General features: G+C 34.3%; 2 protein-coding genes across 3 annotated transcripts; both read left to right on the forward strand.

Annotated features, from left to right (window-relative positions):
* The first annotated feature begins 357 nt into the window (after positions 1–357).
* aspr (asperous) lies at positions 358–13387 on the forward strand. Of its 2 annotated transcripts, none has more exons than XM_073078303.1 (11): positions 358–453; positions 1818–1878; positions 5158–5370; positions 6831–6922; positions 8415–8496; positions 9461–9552; positions 10105–10269; positions 10844–11066; positions 11416–11549; positions 12639–12786; positions 13084–13387. In XM_073078303.1, the coding sequence occupies exons 2-11, from the start codon at positions 1818–1820 to the stop codon at positions 13311–13313; spliced, it is 1440 nt and encodes a 479-aa protein (XP_072934404.1). In that variant the 5' UTR covers positions 358–453; the 3' UTR covers positions 13314–13387. The 2 variants fall into 2 exon arrangements, with proteins under 2 accessions (XP_072934404.1, XP_072934405.1); XM_073078304.1 differs by having other exon boundaries at positions 416–541.
* Positions 13388–14664: 1277 nt separating this feature from the next.
* Exo84 (exocyst complex component Exo84) lies at positions 14665–17536 on the forward strand. Its single transcript, XM_073078305.1, has one exon. It carries the CDS (start codon positions 14798–14800, stop codon positions 16847–16849), a length of 2052 nt encoding a protein of 683 aa, XP_072934406.1. The 5' UTR covers positions 14665–14797; the 3' UTR covers positions 16850–17536.
* The last annotated feature ends 185 nt before the right edge of the window (positions 17537–17721 follow it).

Genomic DNA, 17721 nt, shown 5'->3' on the forward strand with positions numbered 1-17721 from the left:
TTCGTTATCCGTAGATAATAAGTTGCACTTGTGCATAGTCTGTTTAATTCCTATAACTCACTGTTCAAAGAAAGATCCAGTTTAAGGTAAACATACGTTCTTACAGATGACATCATTTAGTATGAACGTTAAACCAAATATGGTGCGAAAGTCGAGCGATATAGGTACAATACTCAACTTTTAAAAGATCAAGGAAGAATAAATTCAGAACCACAGCTCTGTTTTTACAGGATTTGTGCAAATAATTTGTATGCTAATTCGCTTAATGACTCGAGAAGAATTGATAAGGAAATGAACACCTACTTAATTAGGTTGAATATGACATAATTCAAAAATATACAATTTATTCAATCCGCAAATTCGCGGGACGCGTAGGCCGTAAGGTAGTATAAGGAGGGAGTACGTCTGTCAGCGTATGTTTTCCTCCGTATCACAGACAGACGAACAGACAGAGTAAGTGTTGTTGGTGCTATTTTTATTTAAAAATAAGTTTCGGTTCAGTGAGTGAAGTACAATTAAATTAAACTTTATCCCGTGTGTCGTAAGTTTTGAAATATTTTTTATTGCTTTAGTGATTGTAAATAATAAATATTTGTTAAATAAGAAACTGACAAGTTACCAATAATTTTAATATTGTCTTTATTATCGAAAATAAATTTTGTTATTTAAGCTTTTTGGGATTATAAAAATAAATTTAGTTGGCGTGAAATTATTAAAAGCATTAATAAAATAAACGGGGTGCTTAAAATTTATATTATAGGTATTTACCAAATTTATTTAATCAATTTCTTTAACTAGAATCCACTTGATTTATTGTATGAGGTAAATTACATAACATATAGGAATAAATTGTTATTAATTTAGTCTACTATAATTAAAGGCTGTTGTAATACTTACGCGCTTTTAAGATTCTAACAGTTATGTAGATGTAACAAATATTTAGACTACATATTTGACTACTTGTATTTGTACTATTAACACATAAGTACAAGTATTTATGAACTCGAATAGACTGAAATATTTATGGTATTCGTAACATAATATGTCGAAAATTTGCAAGTAAGTCAACCTTGACATTGACTTTGACCTACTACTTATATTTAAACATGTTTTAACACATAACGCAGTATGCTGCTGATTCATACATGGTCTGGGTCTGAGAGTCAAAATCCATGATCATTGATTTTTACGCTTACTTTTTTTTAAAGTATTGCTAAGTTTATAAGTATGGTTTAGTAAGGGAGACAGTTATTTGAGGCGTGCATACTTAGTCCAAAGGGACAACAAGGCATCTTTAATCGACTTGACGTAGGAATCTGATTTTATCATGGGTCGATTACAGATTGGGTGCCAGTAAACATTTATCGTCAGGTGCACAACATGAGTATTTCATAAAAAATTAGATAATTTTGTTTATTTGTTTCTAATAAGGATAACAACTTTGTAACTAAATAACAAAAAAGAATTATAGCTAAAATAATTTCTAATTTACAGTATAATTATACAATCAAGTGTAAAAATGAGAAAATCATAAGTAAAATAAACCATCTAAAATTGCCGTGTGAGGCATGGTTCCCAAAAGGCTGGCGTTGCTTTATAATTTAGATAATTTTATATCATAATCCAAGAAAATAAATTTGTGACTGAATTAACGACTGAAAAAACTGAATCTACATCAACCGAACTTTCACATAAAGTCACTATCCACTATAAAAGTATGTTCGATTTCTAGGAAAAAATACTGAAAAATACCAAAAAAGAAGTTGGTAGCTGATATGCCAAGTTTGTATTGAATTATATTTTGTTTTATGTTTCAGATGGAGGGGGGAATTTTATATTTAGCACCCTTGGTGCTCCTCGCTCTTGGTGCCGTTGATGGTAAGTGAATGTAACTTATTAATAACTGATAGTAGAACCCTCAATGGTTAACTTGAACTTGATGATATACTTTTACGAGGCATTCAAGCTTAGTTCTTAGGGGTAGCGACGCATCTGTGGCTGACCTCAAGTAGGAATCGAATTTTATCTCTGGTTGATTATAGATGTCCATATGTATCAGTAGCCACTCAGGTGCATGCTCTTCTGTTACTCGTCTATTTTTAAAGTAAAAAACTTAATCATAGTATTGGCTTTATCTTATTAAATAATCGTGACTATATCATCGTAGCTCATAGATACAGTACTAATGAATAAATAAAGAGTCTTGACTTATAACTATTATCGTACCAAAATAGGAGCACAAAGATTGTTGTTATAAGGCATAAATAAGTATGTCCGCGAATGTCGTAGTGGACCACAGAGTTCGAATGCTCAGAATTTCCAATTGTGATTTTTTCTGTCCTTAATAGACTAACTTTCATTTTGAACACATTCAGAGAATCGAAACTAATCGTCTCATATTTTACGATCTTGCCAAACGATGGTGATACAATATATTATTTTTGGAAGATCTCCATTTTAGAAGCTTGTGGTGTATTAGATAATAAAAGCAAAGACATCTCTTCGATAGAAATGCAGTAATTAACGCAAATAATACTAAACCATTTAACTAAAATGTTCAAGTTCTTAGCAACAGCAACCGCCGAGTTTAAGACAAGGGTCATTTTTTATAGGTATACACTTTTTATTATGATCAAGAGCTTTTTGGTAATTATTATATAGTACCTATAAACAGACCGATTAAGATGTTTTGTTTTTCGTTAGGCTTTTATTGGACCTAGCAGGTTTAGTCTCTCTACCATCGATGGGTACCCATGTGAGCTGCTTTGGTTCAATGTGATTCCGGTTTGCAAATTACAATGATGTATTACGCACATCGCGTAGGTCTACCACGCGGAAACAACCTAGATGTGGTATTAATCAGCGTTCAAGTGTAATTATAAAAACAAATAATACGAGGGCGTTAAGCGATCCACATCAATATGAACAGCTTGGTTGAAGTTGTAAAAACCTTATACTTATTATGATGATGAACACAATTCAGTTTTAATCATGAGTGATTGAAAATTAAACATTAATTTGTGTATTTTTATAGTACGTAGGCCCTGCAGTAAAATTAATTGTCTTATTTCGGGTAATAATTTTGATGGATAAACTTTATGATATTCCTACTTACAAGTGGGACTATATTTCCCATAAAATATACTTATTTAGATACTTATAATTTTTTGATAAATAAATAAGGCTAGAAAGATTTAATAGAAATTTAAATCAAATTCATGAAGCATAATTTACATAGAAACTATTTTATATGTCGTACTTGTATACGTACTTATTATTAATATTACATTAGTAGAAGCTGTTATCATTATAATCATTAATCATTTATAAAGTCATCATTAAAAATGATTACAAATAGATGAAGTCCTTAACTCCTTATAGAATGCGGGAAGTATCGAATAAATTATTCGCATTCTTGTAACTAATTTTTATGCGCGGCGACGGTAGGTCTATCCTTGAAAAGTATATGAGTAAGAATGTTTAAGGAATGATACTTTTGTATATAGTCAGCCTTTCATGCCGTATACAGCTTTCTTATAGGATACATTATCAAAAAAACCCTTCTAAGAGCTAATCTGCTTACTAAGGAATCCTTGTGCAAAGCTTGATGTTTATAGATGAAACTAAAATGTTTATTTACAAATCTCTTTTTTGTCACTTCAAATTTCTCTATCAATTATTACTTAAATGTATTTTGAAACTTAATTGTTAATCTTCAGCGCGACAAAGTTCGCTCAATTCTGTCTCCACCGAATTAAGGGCATCTTTTGAAACCCCTCGATCTTGCGGGATTCAAAAGACGAATATATTTACCTACTTCATAAGAAACAAAGTAAAATAACTCATAGTAGTCGCTTATTTTTTCTTATTGTTTTCCAACGGTGTCTAAATATCTTGTGTGCTCAAATGCATGCTTTAATTCTTTCAAGGCCACCTGTTAACAGATACCATTCAATGACAGATTAGGATTTGTTTACTCAAATTTTCATTTTTTATGTTCTATTTAGCGTAAAGGAACAACTTATCAATTTGGCCGTTGAATGACAGATACAAGGACATAAGGTCTTGTGTGGGTGGGAACTCGTTAACGTCCGTAGAAGGCTGTTGTCAAGGTCTAGTGGTATAGTTATTATGTAGGAGGAGGATTGTGATGTCACGACAGGTGGTTTATGGAGTATGGGTGCCATTTATCAATAAAGATCATAAATTGTATACCGACTAATAGATAACAAACATATTTACGTACATAATGAAAAGTAAAACAGGCAGTCTTATTATTAAAAAGCGATCTCCAGACCAGACAAGCATAGAGTGGTTAAAAGAAAAGTTTTAAGATTCTTACGAGAATTATATTACTTACTGATACTTATATAAGAAATAGATATCATATTCGACTAAAGCATTATTTTCGGCAGAAATAGACTTCAATTTGTAATAAAATCTTAGAAAAAATTGAACATTTAAATTACGATAATTCTAAGACAATGTGTAGGGGGCGACTCTATATGAAATGTTGACTAATTTAAGAATCGCAATTGTGAATGAACGTTGCTACTTGCTAGGCAGGTTAAATATAAATTTAAACTTCTTTTTTTGTAAGCTTTAAAAGGACAAAACGACTTTTTCATTTCAATTAGTTACGTAGGGAGCGTTGTTTAAATTACATTGTCATTTCAATACGTTATGCAGGGAAATGATTCTGTACGAAAATAATTCGTTATATTTCATTCTGCGTGGTGTGTTTTGGTTTGAAGGATGTGGTGTAGCAAACTGAATGACTACAACACAACTGATTTTAAAGATGGTAGAACCCTTTGTGGTTTGATACTCAAGGCACCACTTTCACATTTATTTCTGCCCTATAGCAATGTTCAGCGCTGCTGTGTTCTGGGTGTGATGGGACGTTATTCGAGGAATTCTAGCCTCTGGGTTAACAATGCATCTGTGGCCTTACGCAGGAGTCTAATCTTATCTAGGATTGATCACAGATGATACAAACGACAGTTACCATCAGGTGCACTTGTTTGTTACTATATCATAAAAAATAGTTTCTCCGTGCGCTTAGCAATGGCGTCTCCATTTTAAAGGGCTACTGAATATACAGAGGAATATAATTATACTGTTTCAGTTTTGTAAGTTTACATGTGTTGTCCACAGCCCAACGATACTACAACTACCACCCCCGAGGGTATTACGGGAGGAATTTGTACGAGCATGGACGATCGATCTCCGACGAGCTGGTGACCTGCGGGCCCAACACCTGTGGTGTTGGTGCTCACTGCACCCACGGCAGCGTGCGGCCCGTTTGCGCCTGCCTGCCTGGTTACTCAGGCGACCCCCTCTCCCAGTGTGTTAAGATTGAATGCATTGGTAAGTTACTTTTTAATATAACTAGCTGACCCGGCAAACTTTGTACCGCCTCAAAATCTATTTATCAAATATATTTAATATAAAATATAGCCTATGTTACTCGTGGATAATGTAGCTTTCGAATGGTGAAAGAATTTTTAAAATCGGTCCAGTAGTTTTTGAGCCTATTCATTACAACCAAATAAACAAACAAAGTTTTCCTCTTTATAATATTAGTGTAAATTTAAAAACAACACATATAGCTATGTACCTATATGTACGTTTTTTCAGAAAGGTTCCTGTTTATTATAAAGAAGTTTTAGTTTTATTGTTGTTGAACTTCGATCACTAATAAGAACTAGTGATCGAAGTTGTTGAAGTTTAGTTGTTATTTTAAAGCGTTTATTTTTTTAATTTCTATTATAAATATTTTTTTAATTTCTATTATGAATAAAGATTAAAAAGAAGTTTTTAAAATTAAACTGGACAGCATATTTAAGATGTCGGTCACTACTTGGGTCTAGGTCTAATTATTTCATTTCCTTGTTCTATAGAGTCTATAGAGATGAAATAATTGTTAGGGGTATTAAATATTACTGTCTCTGTTTCTTTACATGAATAGGTTTTAATGTATGTAATGTATGTTTAATGGATGTAAGCATTCATTTGTATGAGACAATTTTATGTTTTCTTCGGAGCCGTGTATGATTAAGTTTTGGGTTCAGTTATATAATCATTGATAATTACATATAACTAATAGTAATTTTGATAATCTATTTAAAAATATCGATAAAGATTGATAGCAATTTAATAATTAGATACATATGAATCGACAGAATCGACTTCAGAAAAGGAAGTTCTGTATTTTACCGAATTATTACCATCCGCGTTTGTCGATTCCAAGATTTTTTGTAAATTTATGTCGCGGAAAATCCATTGTAGAAAAATAAGAAAAATCTGTAAATTTATTCAATTATGTAAATAAAAAACTCTTTTACCATAATTTGGCATTTGTTTCTAGTATTGTATGATAATTCTAACTAAGTTTAGGTACCTATTAATGAAGGTGTCTCGACCGGTAGCCAAGGTGAGGCTAATATGTCAATGTTGCATAAATAAAAGATCCTGCAATATTCTACAGTAGTTTTATATGTAATTTCATATGTAAATTGTACCAATTTTAGGAATAAATGTCTTTAAACAGAAATTTACGAGTACATGAATAATGTCTATGCATATAAAGTACATATAACTATAAAATTACTTCTACGATAAGTAGAGATCTTTGAAAAAAATATTCACCTTTTATGGATTCTTTTAGCTTGACTTGAAAATATGCATAAGCAAAAATATTTATGACGTTGCTTAAAAACGTGGTGTGCATATTTTGGATGCATAAGTACCTAAATAAGAATATTTTGTCTACATAAAATGAGATTTCAAATTCGCCAAAATACCTAAATATATCTAACTTGTTGCAGACAACAGTGAATGTCGTGACCACCAGTCGTGCGTCAACCAGCACTGCATCAATCCTTGCGAAGGAGCCTGCGGAGTGAATGCTAATTGCGATGTGAGTTGAGGTTTCAAGCAATAGTTTGTTGTATGTCCGCATAGACCAGGGGTCATTTCGACGTACTGGGGGTCTACCACCATCTTTTAAAAACCATCATATTTCAGGAAAGTTTTATTTCCACCTTAAAACAGTAAAATATTACGTCATACACAGTTGAACAAACTTAAACCCTTATTAATTTTTCGCTTATCCATTGTATAAAACCAACTGAGATCGTCATATTTTGCTTAAAAAGTTACATTTCCTGCAAGAAAAGTAAAAGTATGATTAAAATAATATTGTTTTAAGAGATGGTAGTAACCCCCCAGGTCCGAGTTCGTAGATAATATGATTATTTGAAACACAATAAATCTATTCACAAATTTATTTTGTTTGAAAATAGGTAGTACGTTAAATTGTAACTTAATAAGCGGCTTTCCAGCCTCATTTGCTTTATATTTTTTCAAGTCAATCCTTATTTACCTTCATATAAGGAACTGCTACAGAAATTGCACTGTCTGAGTGTTGATTTCATTTTATTATGTAGGCGCTGTCCAGCACGTATTTACGTGCGTTAGTTTTAAATTATAGCGTATTTATAGAGCGGGAAGTAGGCCAGTAGAGTATGATATTGAAAAGTTTTTAAAAACTGTTTTTAAAAATTTCTGGTATTCAAAACCGATTCAAAACCCTTTAAAATGTACAGAAAAAAAATGTTAATTGTCAAACGGGTTTTAAGATACGTGACGTGAGATTTTAGAAAAGGCGTACCTATATTTTAAAGTGAAATGCTCATTTTACTTCTTTGCATGGAGTTGTTTGTACGAAATTATTCTGCACTAAAACTTAACTATATGCAATGTTTACCAATTTGTGCTTATAAATACCATCCAATACACAGCGCATTAATAACATCGTTGTCAGCTTGGCACGCCGCGGAACACCTTTATTTAGGCACAAACACCGTACACGTGTTATTATTATTAATACAAGCATATTCATTGCATTGAGATCATAAATTATCTATGATTCTATGTTTTAAATAGCGATCGAAATTACCGAACGTAATCTGAATTTTCATGCAAAATAGTTATGTTCAATTGTCTAAAACTATGCGTTAATAGTTGTTAGTAGTTAAATAAAATAATATACCTACTTAGTTACAATGGTATAGTGCAAACCACGCACCATTTTTCGATTTTTTATATTCTGAGTTGTTTTGGGGTTTGTTTATTGGGGGTACTAAGGAGGAATTGTCAATGAGATCAGAAAATAGCGGCAACTTTAAACTCACACACATAATTTCTTTATGTGTGTTATTTACATGAAGTATACTGACATATCTATATTGGAAGATAAATTACTAAGACTTGTCTATTTTGGGTGTTATTAAGAATTCTATGAATGATATCGTACGAAATGATTTCTGGAATGTTATATTGACTATAAGTATAATAAGAAATTATGTTATTAGCATGAATATGTCATAATATTGTGAAATTCTGTAAAGGTTCGCCAACACGTGCCAGTGTGCTCTTGCCCGTCTGGGTACACCGGAAATCCTTTCTCGTCCTGCAGGATCGCCGACCCAGGTGAGTTATCCAGTTATAACCATAGAGTATTATTATATACATGTTATAGAGAGGAAACTCTACGTATTTTTTGTCTCCCCTAAAGCGCCCCTAGTGGCCTGCCCCAGAACTACTCATGGGTACATATCTATAGATACCTATTATATATTCATTATTCATTATATGTATTAAAATTAGGTAAATTATAAGTTGTATCTCCAAAACACGAACTATAGGAGGCATCAAATATGTACAGTTGTCGCTACGGTGTCTCTCTGAAGTGCAAAAACAACTTTTTAAATTAGAAACGACTAACGAAGTTGCGGACAATTGACAACAGACACATCATTTTGACGGTTAACTGTCACTCCGTCGCCATTTTAATTTGAAGCTTCCGGGGCGAGTCGTTACGTGGCGCTAGTATCTACACAAAAAGTCATTTTGTATGTAAGTGTGCCCCCCCTGGTTATAACGGTGTAGACTTAACGGTTAGCTAAGAATTGTTAAAACCACTAAGGAGTGCGTAAGTCGATTGCGGTGGCAAAGTTTCTGCTTTATAATTGCAGTACAGCGCTGCTATATTTTAGAAGAGTGTGATTAGGTAGATTTATTTATGTGACGCGTTCCAACTTGTCTTCACAGCAACGCAGTTGTAACGCTCATTGCTCTATTTAAATTTACGTTACAATAGGTAACGTCCATAGACAAATTGTACGTACATAGAAATGATTTCTAAATTTACTATGACACGGCTACGACCGAGTTGCGTTGGTCAGCGATACAGAGTATATTCTATTTTGTTGGTCTGATCGACAATCCTGTAAACATTCAGCTTTTTAATAATATATTTGCGCTTCACAATAATTTGAGTTTTGCGCCATCAGTTTTAGCAAGTTATTTTATTTTTTTAACTGAACACTTCTCACAAAACTGAGGAAGTCTTCATATAATTTTGTACTAGTTTTAATATATACCTAATTTACAGAGGAAGCTTGCCACCCATCACCTTGTGGAGTGAACACCAAGTGCCACGTAGCGAACAACCAAGCTATCTGCACATGTCTTCCTGGATACAGGGTACGGTATATATATTCTTGATGACCTTAGAGGAATGTCTTAATGAATACTATAGTTATCTTGGATTGCGTATTGGATTACATCTTAGATTGAATGCATCAATCCTTGCGAAGGAGCCTGCGGAGTGAATGTTAATTACGATGTAAGTTGAGGTTTCATGCCATAGTTTGTTGTATGTCCGCATGTACCAGGGGAAGTAACTGGTGTAACTCTGATTTTCAATCGTGCGGTCTGAGGTTCAAATCGCAGACGTCTAATGTTTCAAAGTTAAATGAATGAAGACATCTTGAGAAAACACTACAGACCTGGAAGTTCCTTAGGAACTCTCTTTTCTTTACGTATTACTTCTACTCTCTTACTTCTTTTCTCTGCTAACTCGTACTTGGCCAGTGTCCCCTCTCAGAGTGCCTAAATCCCTCTCAGTTTGAGAAGAGAGCCGTGTCCATCGGTCACAGTAATACGTCAAACTATTACTGTGACCGACAGATAACTTCACAATTTTTACAACTTTTTTTTTACTATAACAACTTTCTCAATTTTATTGTCTAACAGGGCAGTCCTCTAAACGGTTGTACACACGAGTGCGAATCAGACCACGACTGCGGTGCACAACAGTCTTGCCGCGACTTCAAGTGTGTGAGCCCGTGCAGCGACTGTGGTGTCAACGCTGACTGCGAAACTGTTGCCGCTCACCGCGCAGTGTGCAAGTGCCCTAGGGTGAGTATCTATGTATTAAACTTACGGTAAACTTTATTGCTGTATTTCAAAGGTTTTGAAATTTATTTCATTTACCTACCACTACCTTACCTAAAACTCTCCAAAATGTTCAAACAGAACAATTACTTATAGGCCCATCAACAATGTAAATACTTAGTATTACTTAGTTATTATTTTTTTGATGTGAAACATCTATAGCCGCACGTAAAACCGATTTCTGGCGTGTCGCCATGCTATACGATGGTATATATATACAGTCTATATGCAGTAGTGTGTACGGTGTGGCGACGCGTCGCCATGCGCAAAAATCGTAATATTTTATTTTATCATTATGACATATTTAGTTCCTATCACAATATGTTCTTTTCTGCATGTTACTTTTACAAAATAATGTCGATGTTTCACATCTGCCAGGCGTCCCGCGACGGCTCACATTGTTTTTTTTTTTGTTAAATAATGTATACTACGTAGACTTTAGCTACTAATAAAAGCATTCAAAGCCGTAAATCAATATTTTATTACAAAAATCTTCACTAACATGTACAATCTATTATAACATTTATCCCCTCATCAGGGCTACCATGGCGACCCTTACAAAATCTGCTCCGCCGAGTGTACATCAGACAGCGAGTGCCCCAGCTACAAGCCAGCGTGTGTGTACAATGCGTGCATCAACCCGTGCACGAACGCGTGCGGTGTGAACGCGGACTGCAATCTGCGCGGCTTGACGCCCGTGTGCTCCTGCCCTAAGACCATGACGGGCGATCCCTTCACCTTCTGCCGGCCTTTCGAAGCCCGTGAGTTTTGTTTTAAGTTTGTAGCGATATGCGAAGTAACATAATCCTTTGGTAATAGTTTGGTGAATCTCATTAATATGGTTCAATTTAGTATTGGGAAGTAACAATGTATCGAATAAGGTAGACAACTTTAAAAGTAACTCCAGGGATTATTTCAATAAAAAATACAGTCGAATTGAGAACCTCCTCCTTTCTTTAAAGTCGGTTAAAAAGTAGTAAAAGCTTCCTGTATAGGTATACTCTTTGGTAAAAGCCTGGATTTTGGTAAATGCCCAAAAAAATATGCGGGAGTTCAAAAACGTTTATTTAATGTGCAAAACATTTACAAAATGATTTATTTCCTTTCTAGGTGATCTCTGCGAACCTAACCCTTGCGGTGCTAACGCTAAGTGCACACCAGGACACGACCGTACTGGCGCTGAACGCCCAGTGTGTACTTGCCCTGCTGGTTACAGAGGCAACGCTCTCGTTGCTTGTGAAAAGGTACTTATATTTAACTAGCTGAACCGGCAAACTTTGTACCGCCTCAAAATCTATTTATCAAATATATTTCATATACAATAAAATATAATCTATGTTACTCGTGGATAATGTAGCTTTCGAAAGGTGAAACAATTTTTAAAATCGGTCCAGTAGTTTTTGAGCGTATGCATTACAATCAAACAAACAAATAAAGTTTTCCTCTTTATAATATTAGTGTAGATAATAATGGAAGATTATTTCTCCTTTGATATTGATTTATAAATTTGCATTATATGTTAACAAGACGTGTTCAAACTTAGTCCTCACGGGCAAAAAAGTATCCGTAACGACTTTAGGTAAAATTGTTATCCTTTAGGTAAGATTAATCCTGTCTGGGGTTGTTTACATATGTCAACGGGCGACATGGTCAGTGGCCATAAAAATCAGGTGAAGTGTACGCTCGTTTGCTACCTATACTACCTATACTTCTTTATTACAATAATGTTAATGTACATAAAAATAAATCGACTGCGTAAAAAGAAACGACATATTTATAAATAGTCGTCACTTTAAATTTAGGTTTAAAAGCTTCAGTAAATTATTATATATTTTGCTAACATGCATTTGCGAATAACTTAAACGTAATATTTACATATGATAAGTACTATGTGAATGTTAATGATGATACTATAGTGCTTACGAAATAATGTCAATACATTTACAAAAGTTCATGAATGTAGGCGTCAGACGGTTTTGAATTATTATTGCTTCACTGAATTTAACTAAATGTTAAATTTAAATGATGTACATTCAAACAGTTACTTCATCGATTCGACAATAAGATCACAGGGTCAATTACCGATCAGAATATTTACTTAGTACATAATATGGTATTGAATTGGTTATATATTTTTATAATTAATTCAAAAATATTACTTTCATTTATGTTTTAAGAGTCGAATGTTTTTAAAACATGCTACTCGTACTTACACAATGTGAAATATTATTTGTTAAATTATTTTTTGTAAAATCGCTTTGACAAGCAATTTCATTTTAGAAAAAATATTATTGTAGTAAAAAAGATGATGTGTTATTTAATTATTTGTCCAGGGTGAGTGCGAGCTAGACTCCCAGTGCCCAGACCACCTCGCTTGCGTCGGCTACCAGTGCACGGACCCGTGCCTCGGCAACACGCAGTGTGGCTCCGGCGCCGTGTGCATGGCGCGCAGGCACATCGCAGTGTGCACTTGCTCTAATGGTACGTCTCCTTGCACCAATAACACAGTTTAAGTAACAACTCGATCGTGCCGTTTTGTTTAAGGTTATAAAATTAAATATTTGTTTATACTTATGTATACCCATTTGCATAGACTTATCTTCGAAATTGTCCGTACAAATTGATTTATAAACCACTCTCCCATTTTCTATGCATAATGCAATTTTTGGGATAGAAATAGGCTTTTTATACCAATAAAAAATATTTCTCCATATCTCCCACCATCAACATTACCATTTTCAATAATCCTAGCTCAATATAATAATCTAATTTTTTTAGGTCGTCACGGTGATGCCCTCGTGAACTGCTACCAGACTCCATCTGAGGTAGCTTCTACCAGGTACTACAGGTTCAAACGTAACGGCAACTTCACCGCACTCCCCGAGCCTGAACAACCAGTTCAGATCGCCATCGACGAACTAACGAAAGACGAGAAACAGGAAGTTAAAGAAGTGAAGAAAGAAGATACCAAGGAGAAGAAAGAAGAGAACAAGGAGAAGAAGGAATAACACTGCCAAACTTAACATTAATGATTCAGATAATAAGTTATTAACAATTAAGCAATAAAGATTTGATTCATAAATATGTTTGATTATTCATGCTGTAATAAATTAATTGCAGTATGTGTGTTTAGTATAAATATATAGTTATATTAAATATAGTTTGGAGAGTAGCAATCTTTAATATCTAACGTAAGGAATATATGTAGATTCAAGCTTGAAAAATCCTTGAGACAAGAAAATACTGTTAATGTACTAATAATTGTTATACTCATAAGTTAACTCATTAATCATTATAAATGGACAAGGTTAAATAGTCTGCACCCAATTTGTTCAGAGAAAACCGACTTATAATAACGTTATTAGCTGTTATTATTGTCCTGTTTACTTTACTTGTATTTCTAAATTCGTTTATTTTAATTAAGAATCAATTCTTACCTATTGAGACATACGTACACTGAGACAGTAACAACAGACGCTTATATGGTGATAATATCTGGAGTAAAATTCGAAAGGTTCCAATTGAATTGTCTTACGCTCCTGAAAAAGAAGGTTCCTTTCATAGATATACATTTTTAGTTGATACTAGAATTTATTTATTAATAATATAGTTTTCAATAAAATCATATTCCTATTAATAACAAAAATGTAGTACATTACACGTTTCTGTTTCCGCTTCCGATTTTCCGTGAATCATTATCACCTTATTCCTATTGGATATCTAAAATACTTATTGGAAACATATTACAACAGTAGACATCTAAATACAATTTAAAGATTTGTTAATTATTATACTATACTGTTATCATCGTTAATAAGAAGCTTGGATATTAACGATATCACATTTTTATAACGTTACATTAAAGTAATATGTGACTCATTTGACACTACAGTTTAAAAACAGATGCGGGTAGGAGAAGGAGGGACGACACCTTGGCGGCGCTCGAATTAACAGAGAGCGACATTCTGGTCGGAGACTTCAGCAAGAACAGTCGAATAACGGAGATACTCGTGTAGTTATAATACTTCTAATCACTAGTGTGAACTTACTTACGTATAGTTATTATATCGTTACTCTGTACCTTTTATGTGACTATAAGATTACACGCCTTCAAGACCTTCAAGATGACTATTATTTAACAATACAAATATAAATAGTATAATATTGAGCCTGTGATTTTGTTAACATCAATGATTGAAGAATACAATTACGTTCTACGAAATAAGAGAGTCCAAAATTATAATAAGTAGGTATGTGAATTTTTGTCTATAGTTTATACACACACTATGGAATTTAAAATTTAATATTACAACATTTCTTTGAATTTGAAGTATAAGCCAAACTAGCAACACTAGCAACAACAAAACGTTACTTTGACTTGACATTTCATAGGTTGATTGATACGTCCTGTCGTTCGATTATCGAATGATGAGTGAGACAGTATTTTTAATTTTAAAATAATCGTCGAAATAACTAAATTATATGCGAAACGATGTCAGATATAAACATGGAGAAGTTCGCGGTGCCAGACTTCGGTCCTGACCGATACGTGAAAGAGTTAGCGAAGTCTTGTGTCGGGGGGGAGGAGCTCTATCAGCAAAAAGAGAAAATTCAAACTTTAGCCGACGAGACCGCCAGTGCCCTCAAGAAGAATGTCTACGAAAACCACATGCAGTTTATCGAAACGGCCACAGAAATATCCCACCTAGAAGCTGAAATGTACAAGCTGTCGCATTTGCTTAGCGAGCAGCGAACTGTGCTTACCACTTTATCACAGGCGTCGATTTTAGGTAACGATAACACGATATCGCGGGAATCCTTGGACAACCATGACTTAGAAGCCGAGCGCGCTGAGGAACAGCGAAAGAATAAGTTGACACTTATCACAGAAAAGGTAGAGGGCTGTATGAATCTGTTGGATGTTTCTGAACGAACCTTGTTGCACGAGGGTGATCTTTTAGAAATCGACGCGGAGGAGAACACCGCCTTACAGAGAATGCATGTGTATTTGTTCAGTGACTGCCTGATGCTGACCTCGTGGATATCTAACCGACGGGGTCCCATGAGATATAAGTTTCAAACAAGTTATCCAATTAGTACTATAGCCATTGTTAATGTTCGCGATTTGGGAACTGTGAAGCAAGCATTTAAGGTACTAGCATTCCCTGACACCAGGGTATTTCAGTGCAATAGCTTCGCCATCAAAAAGGATTGGCTAGATAAGTTTGATGTTGCGAAAAAAATGCATATCGAGAAAGAAAATTCTAAACAAAAGAAAAAGGAAATACTAGAGAAACCTAAGCAGGAATCACTGGATTCACCCAGTTTGTCGGTGGACGAGCTTCCTTCTCCACAGATAGCTCCTCTACCTGACTGGCTTCTAGATGTTACTGAGGAGTTAGATGTACTCATTGTTGAGAGGCATTTCCAAAAAACCTATGAGTTGATGGTATCAGCTCAGAAAACATTAGGCACCGATGAATTCAAAAATCATCCTCTGAAGAGTGACATACTGAAGAAAATAGAGCTAAAACAGAAAGCATTGACAGAAATATTGCTAAAGGAACTCGATGTGACACATAATTGGAGTCCAAGAGGTGGATTGCGGTCTTCTAGGCACCCTGTTCTAATTCTCAACAAGTTCAACATGACCAGTCAAGCCTGTGAGCTCTTCTTGGATATCTGCAGCCATACAGTGAAGGCTCATGTTAAAGCGGTGCTCCTGGAAGGATCCATACATAGCTATGTAAATCAAGTGGGCGAAGTTTTCTTCTGCTCACTGAGCGATGCCTTAACTGAATTCATTATGCTGTTCCCTAAGAATAAAATTAGTGCTTTCATAGTGTGGGCTAGCATGCAGCTTAGAATCCTAATGAGTCAAATAATAAAGCAAGTATTCACGCCACAATGTGCATTAGACTCTGTATTAGATTGTGTAAAAAGTTTGAGGTCTCAGTGCACACTTTTCTGTGAATTTGGTTTAGATTTGAGGTTTCAAATGAATAGTTGCCTACGAACGCCAATTATTAAAGCTCTAAGGGAATATAAGGAGAAAATTGTAGATTGTATGAAAGCAAAAGTTTCAGAGGATAAATGGACTCCAGTGAATATGCACACGAAGGCGGGTGTAAATAAGTTTTTAATGCAAATGGAAAATTTGGGCCTTATCTTAGTTAAGTTTGTAATTAACGAAACGTGGGTGGACCTGTCCAGCAGTACTATATGGTTTGCGCAGTCGGTCCTAACTGTGCAAAAAGTCGGCCTAAAAATTGTTACGAAGGATATGATTGATGTTGTCGATGAGTGTATTTATGCTATCTATAATTCCCGTCTCGCACTTTCAGCTGGTAGCGATTCGAGTTATGCACAGACAAACTATAAGTTCTTATTAGAAACTGTCATGCCTCTAATGATTAGATCCTACAAGGAAGATGTTGGGTACGACAACGAAAAACTAGTGAGCCTCGCCAAAAAGTTTGGTGTCAACATCACCCCACCAAAGAAATCCAACATCACAAAATATACGAGTAACGAATATTTATGAGAATAGTCATTGTGAATTTCTTTATATGTATGTATGTTTGTACGAAATTATTTTTATTATGCTAAAGCTTTAATATTGTAATATATAGAGAGTAAGCATGCAGGATTTTTGTAAGTTTATTTAAAACCGATCAAAATGAAATTTATATTTAATGCAAGTTAATTATTATGAAATTTTAATAAGCCGACACCTGGTTTATTTTGTGTTTAATTCAATAGAAATGAAATTAATGTGCTATAAGTGCAAAGAGCAATATTTTAAATTAATCCTCTATAGTGCCTTGGCAGATTATGCCTCGTTTGCACAAGAAGAGTTGACTAACAACAAACATTTGCAAATAGAAATAGTATATATATAGCTGTATGGTCCGCGGCAAACTGCTAGTCCACTCTGAAGTTGTTGCGAGCAGGTATAGTTGTACAATTTGCTATGGCAACGCAATTCATTTCTATATTTAGAGAGGACTAGCAGTTTTACGCGGACTATATTCAACTACGCCATCTAAAATGCTCATAAATTGCATATAAATGTTGCATTTATATTGTTCGACAACATTTCTTGTGTGAACCAGGCCTTAGGGATAAAATATTGTGCGGAAACTATATGTTGTCATTATCCTGTAAGGTGAACCCTTTGATATCTACCTCCCCATAGAAGAGGAAAAATAAAAAGAAATCTGAATTATAATCTGTTTTATTTTAATAGGCTTAATAGATACAATATAACTTTGGTTTATAGATATTCTTAAACTATTTAATTATATTTAATCTCACATAGATATTGAGAAAAGCAGAAGTCTTACAAACTATGCACTTATTAGTAGCAATATGTATCTATGTGGAAATTTCAGCAGTGTTTTTACTTCTTACGCT

This window comes from Epargyreus clarus, unplaced genomic scaffold (assembly GCF_041222505.1).
Source record: "Epargyreus clarus isolate Ecla_fem2 unplaced genomic scaffold, WU_Ecla_fem_2.2 ptg000012l, whole genome shotgun sequence".
Lineage (NCBI taxonomy): Eukaryota > Metazoa > Arthropoda > Insecta > Lepidoptera > Hesperiidae > Epargyreus > Epargyreus clarus.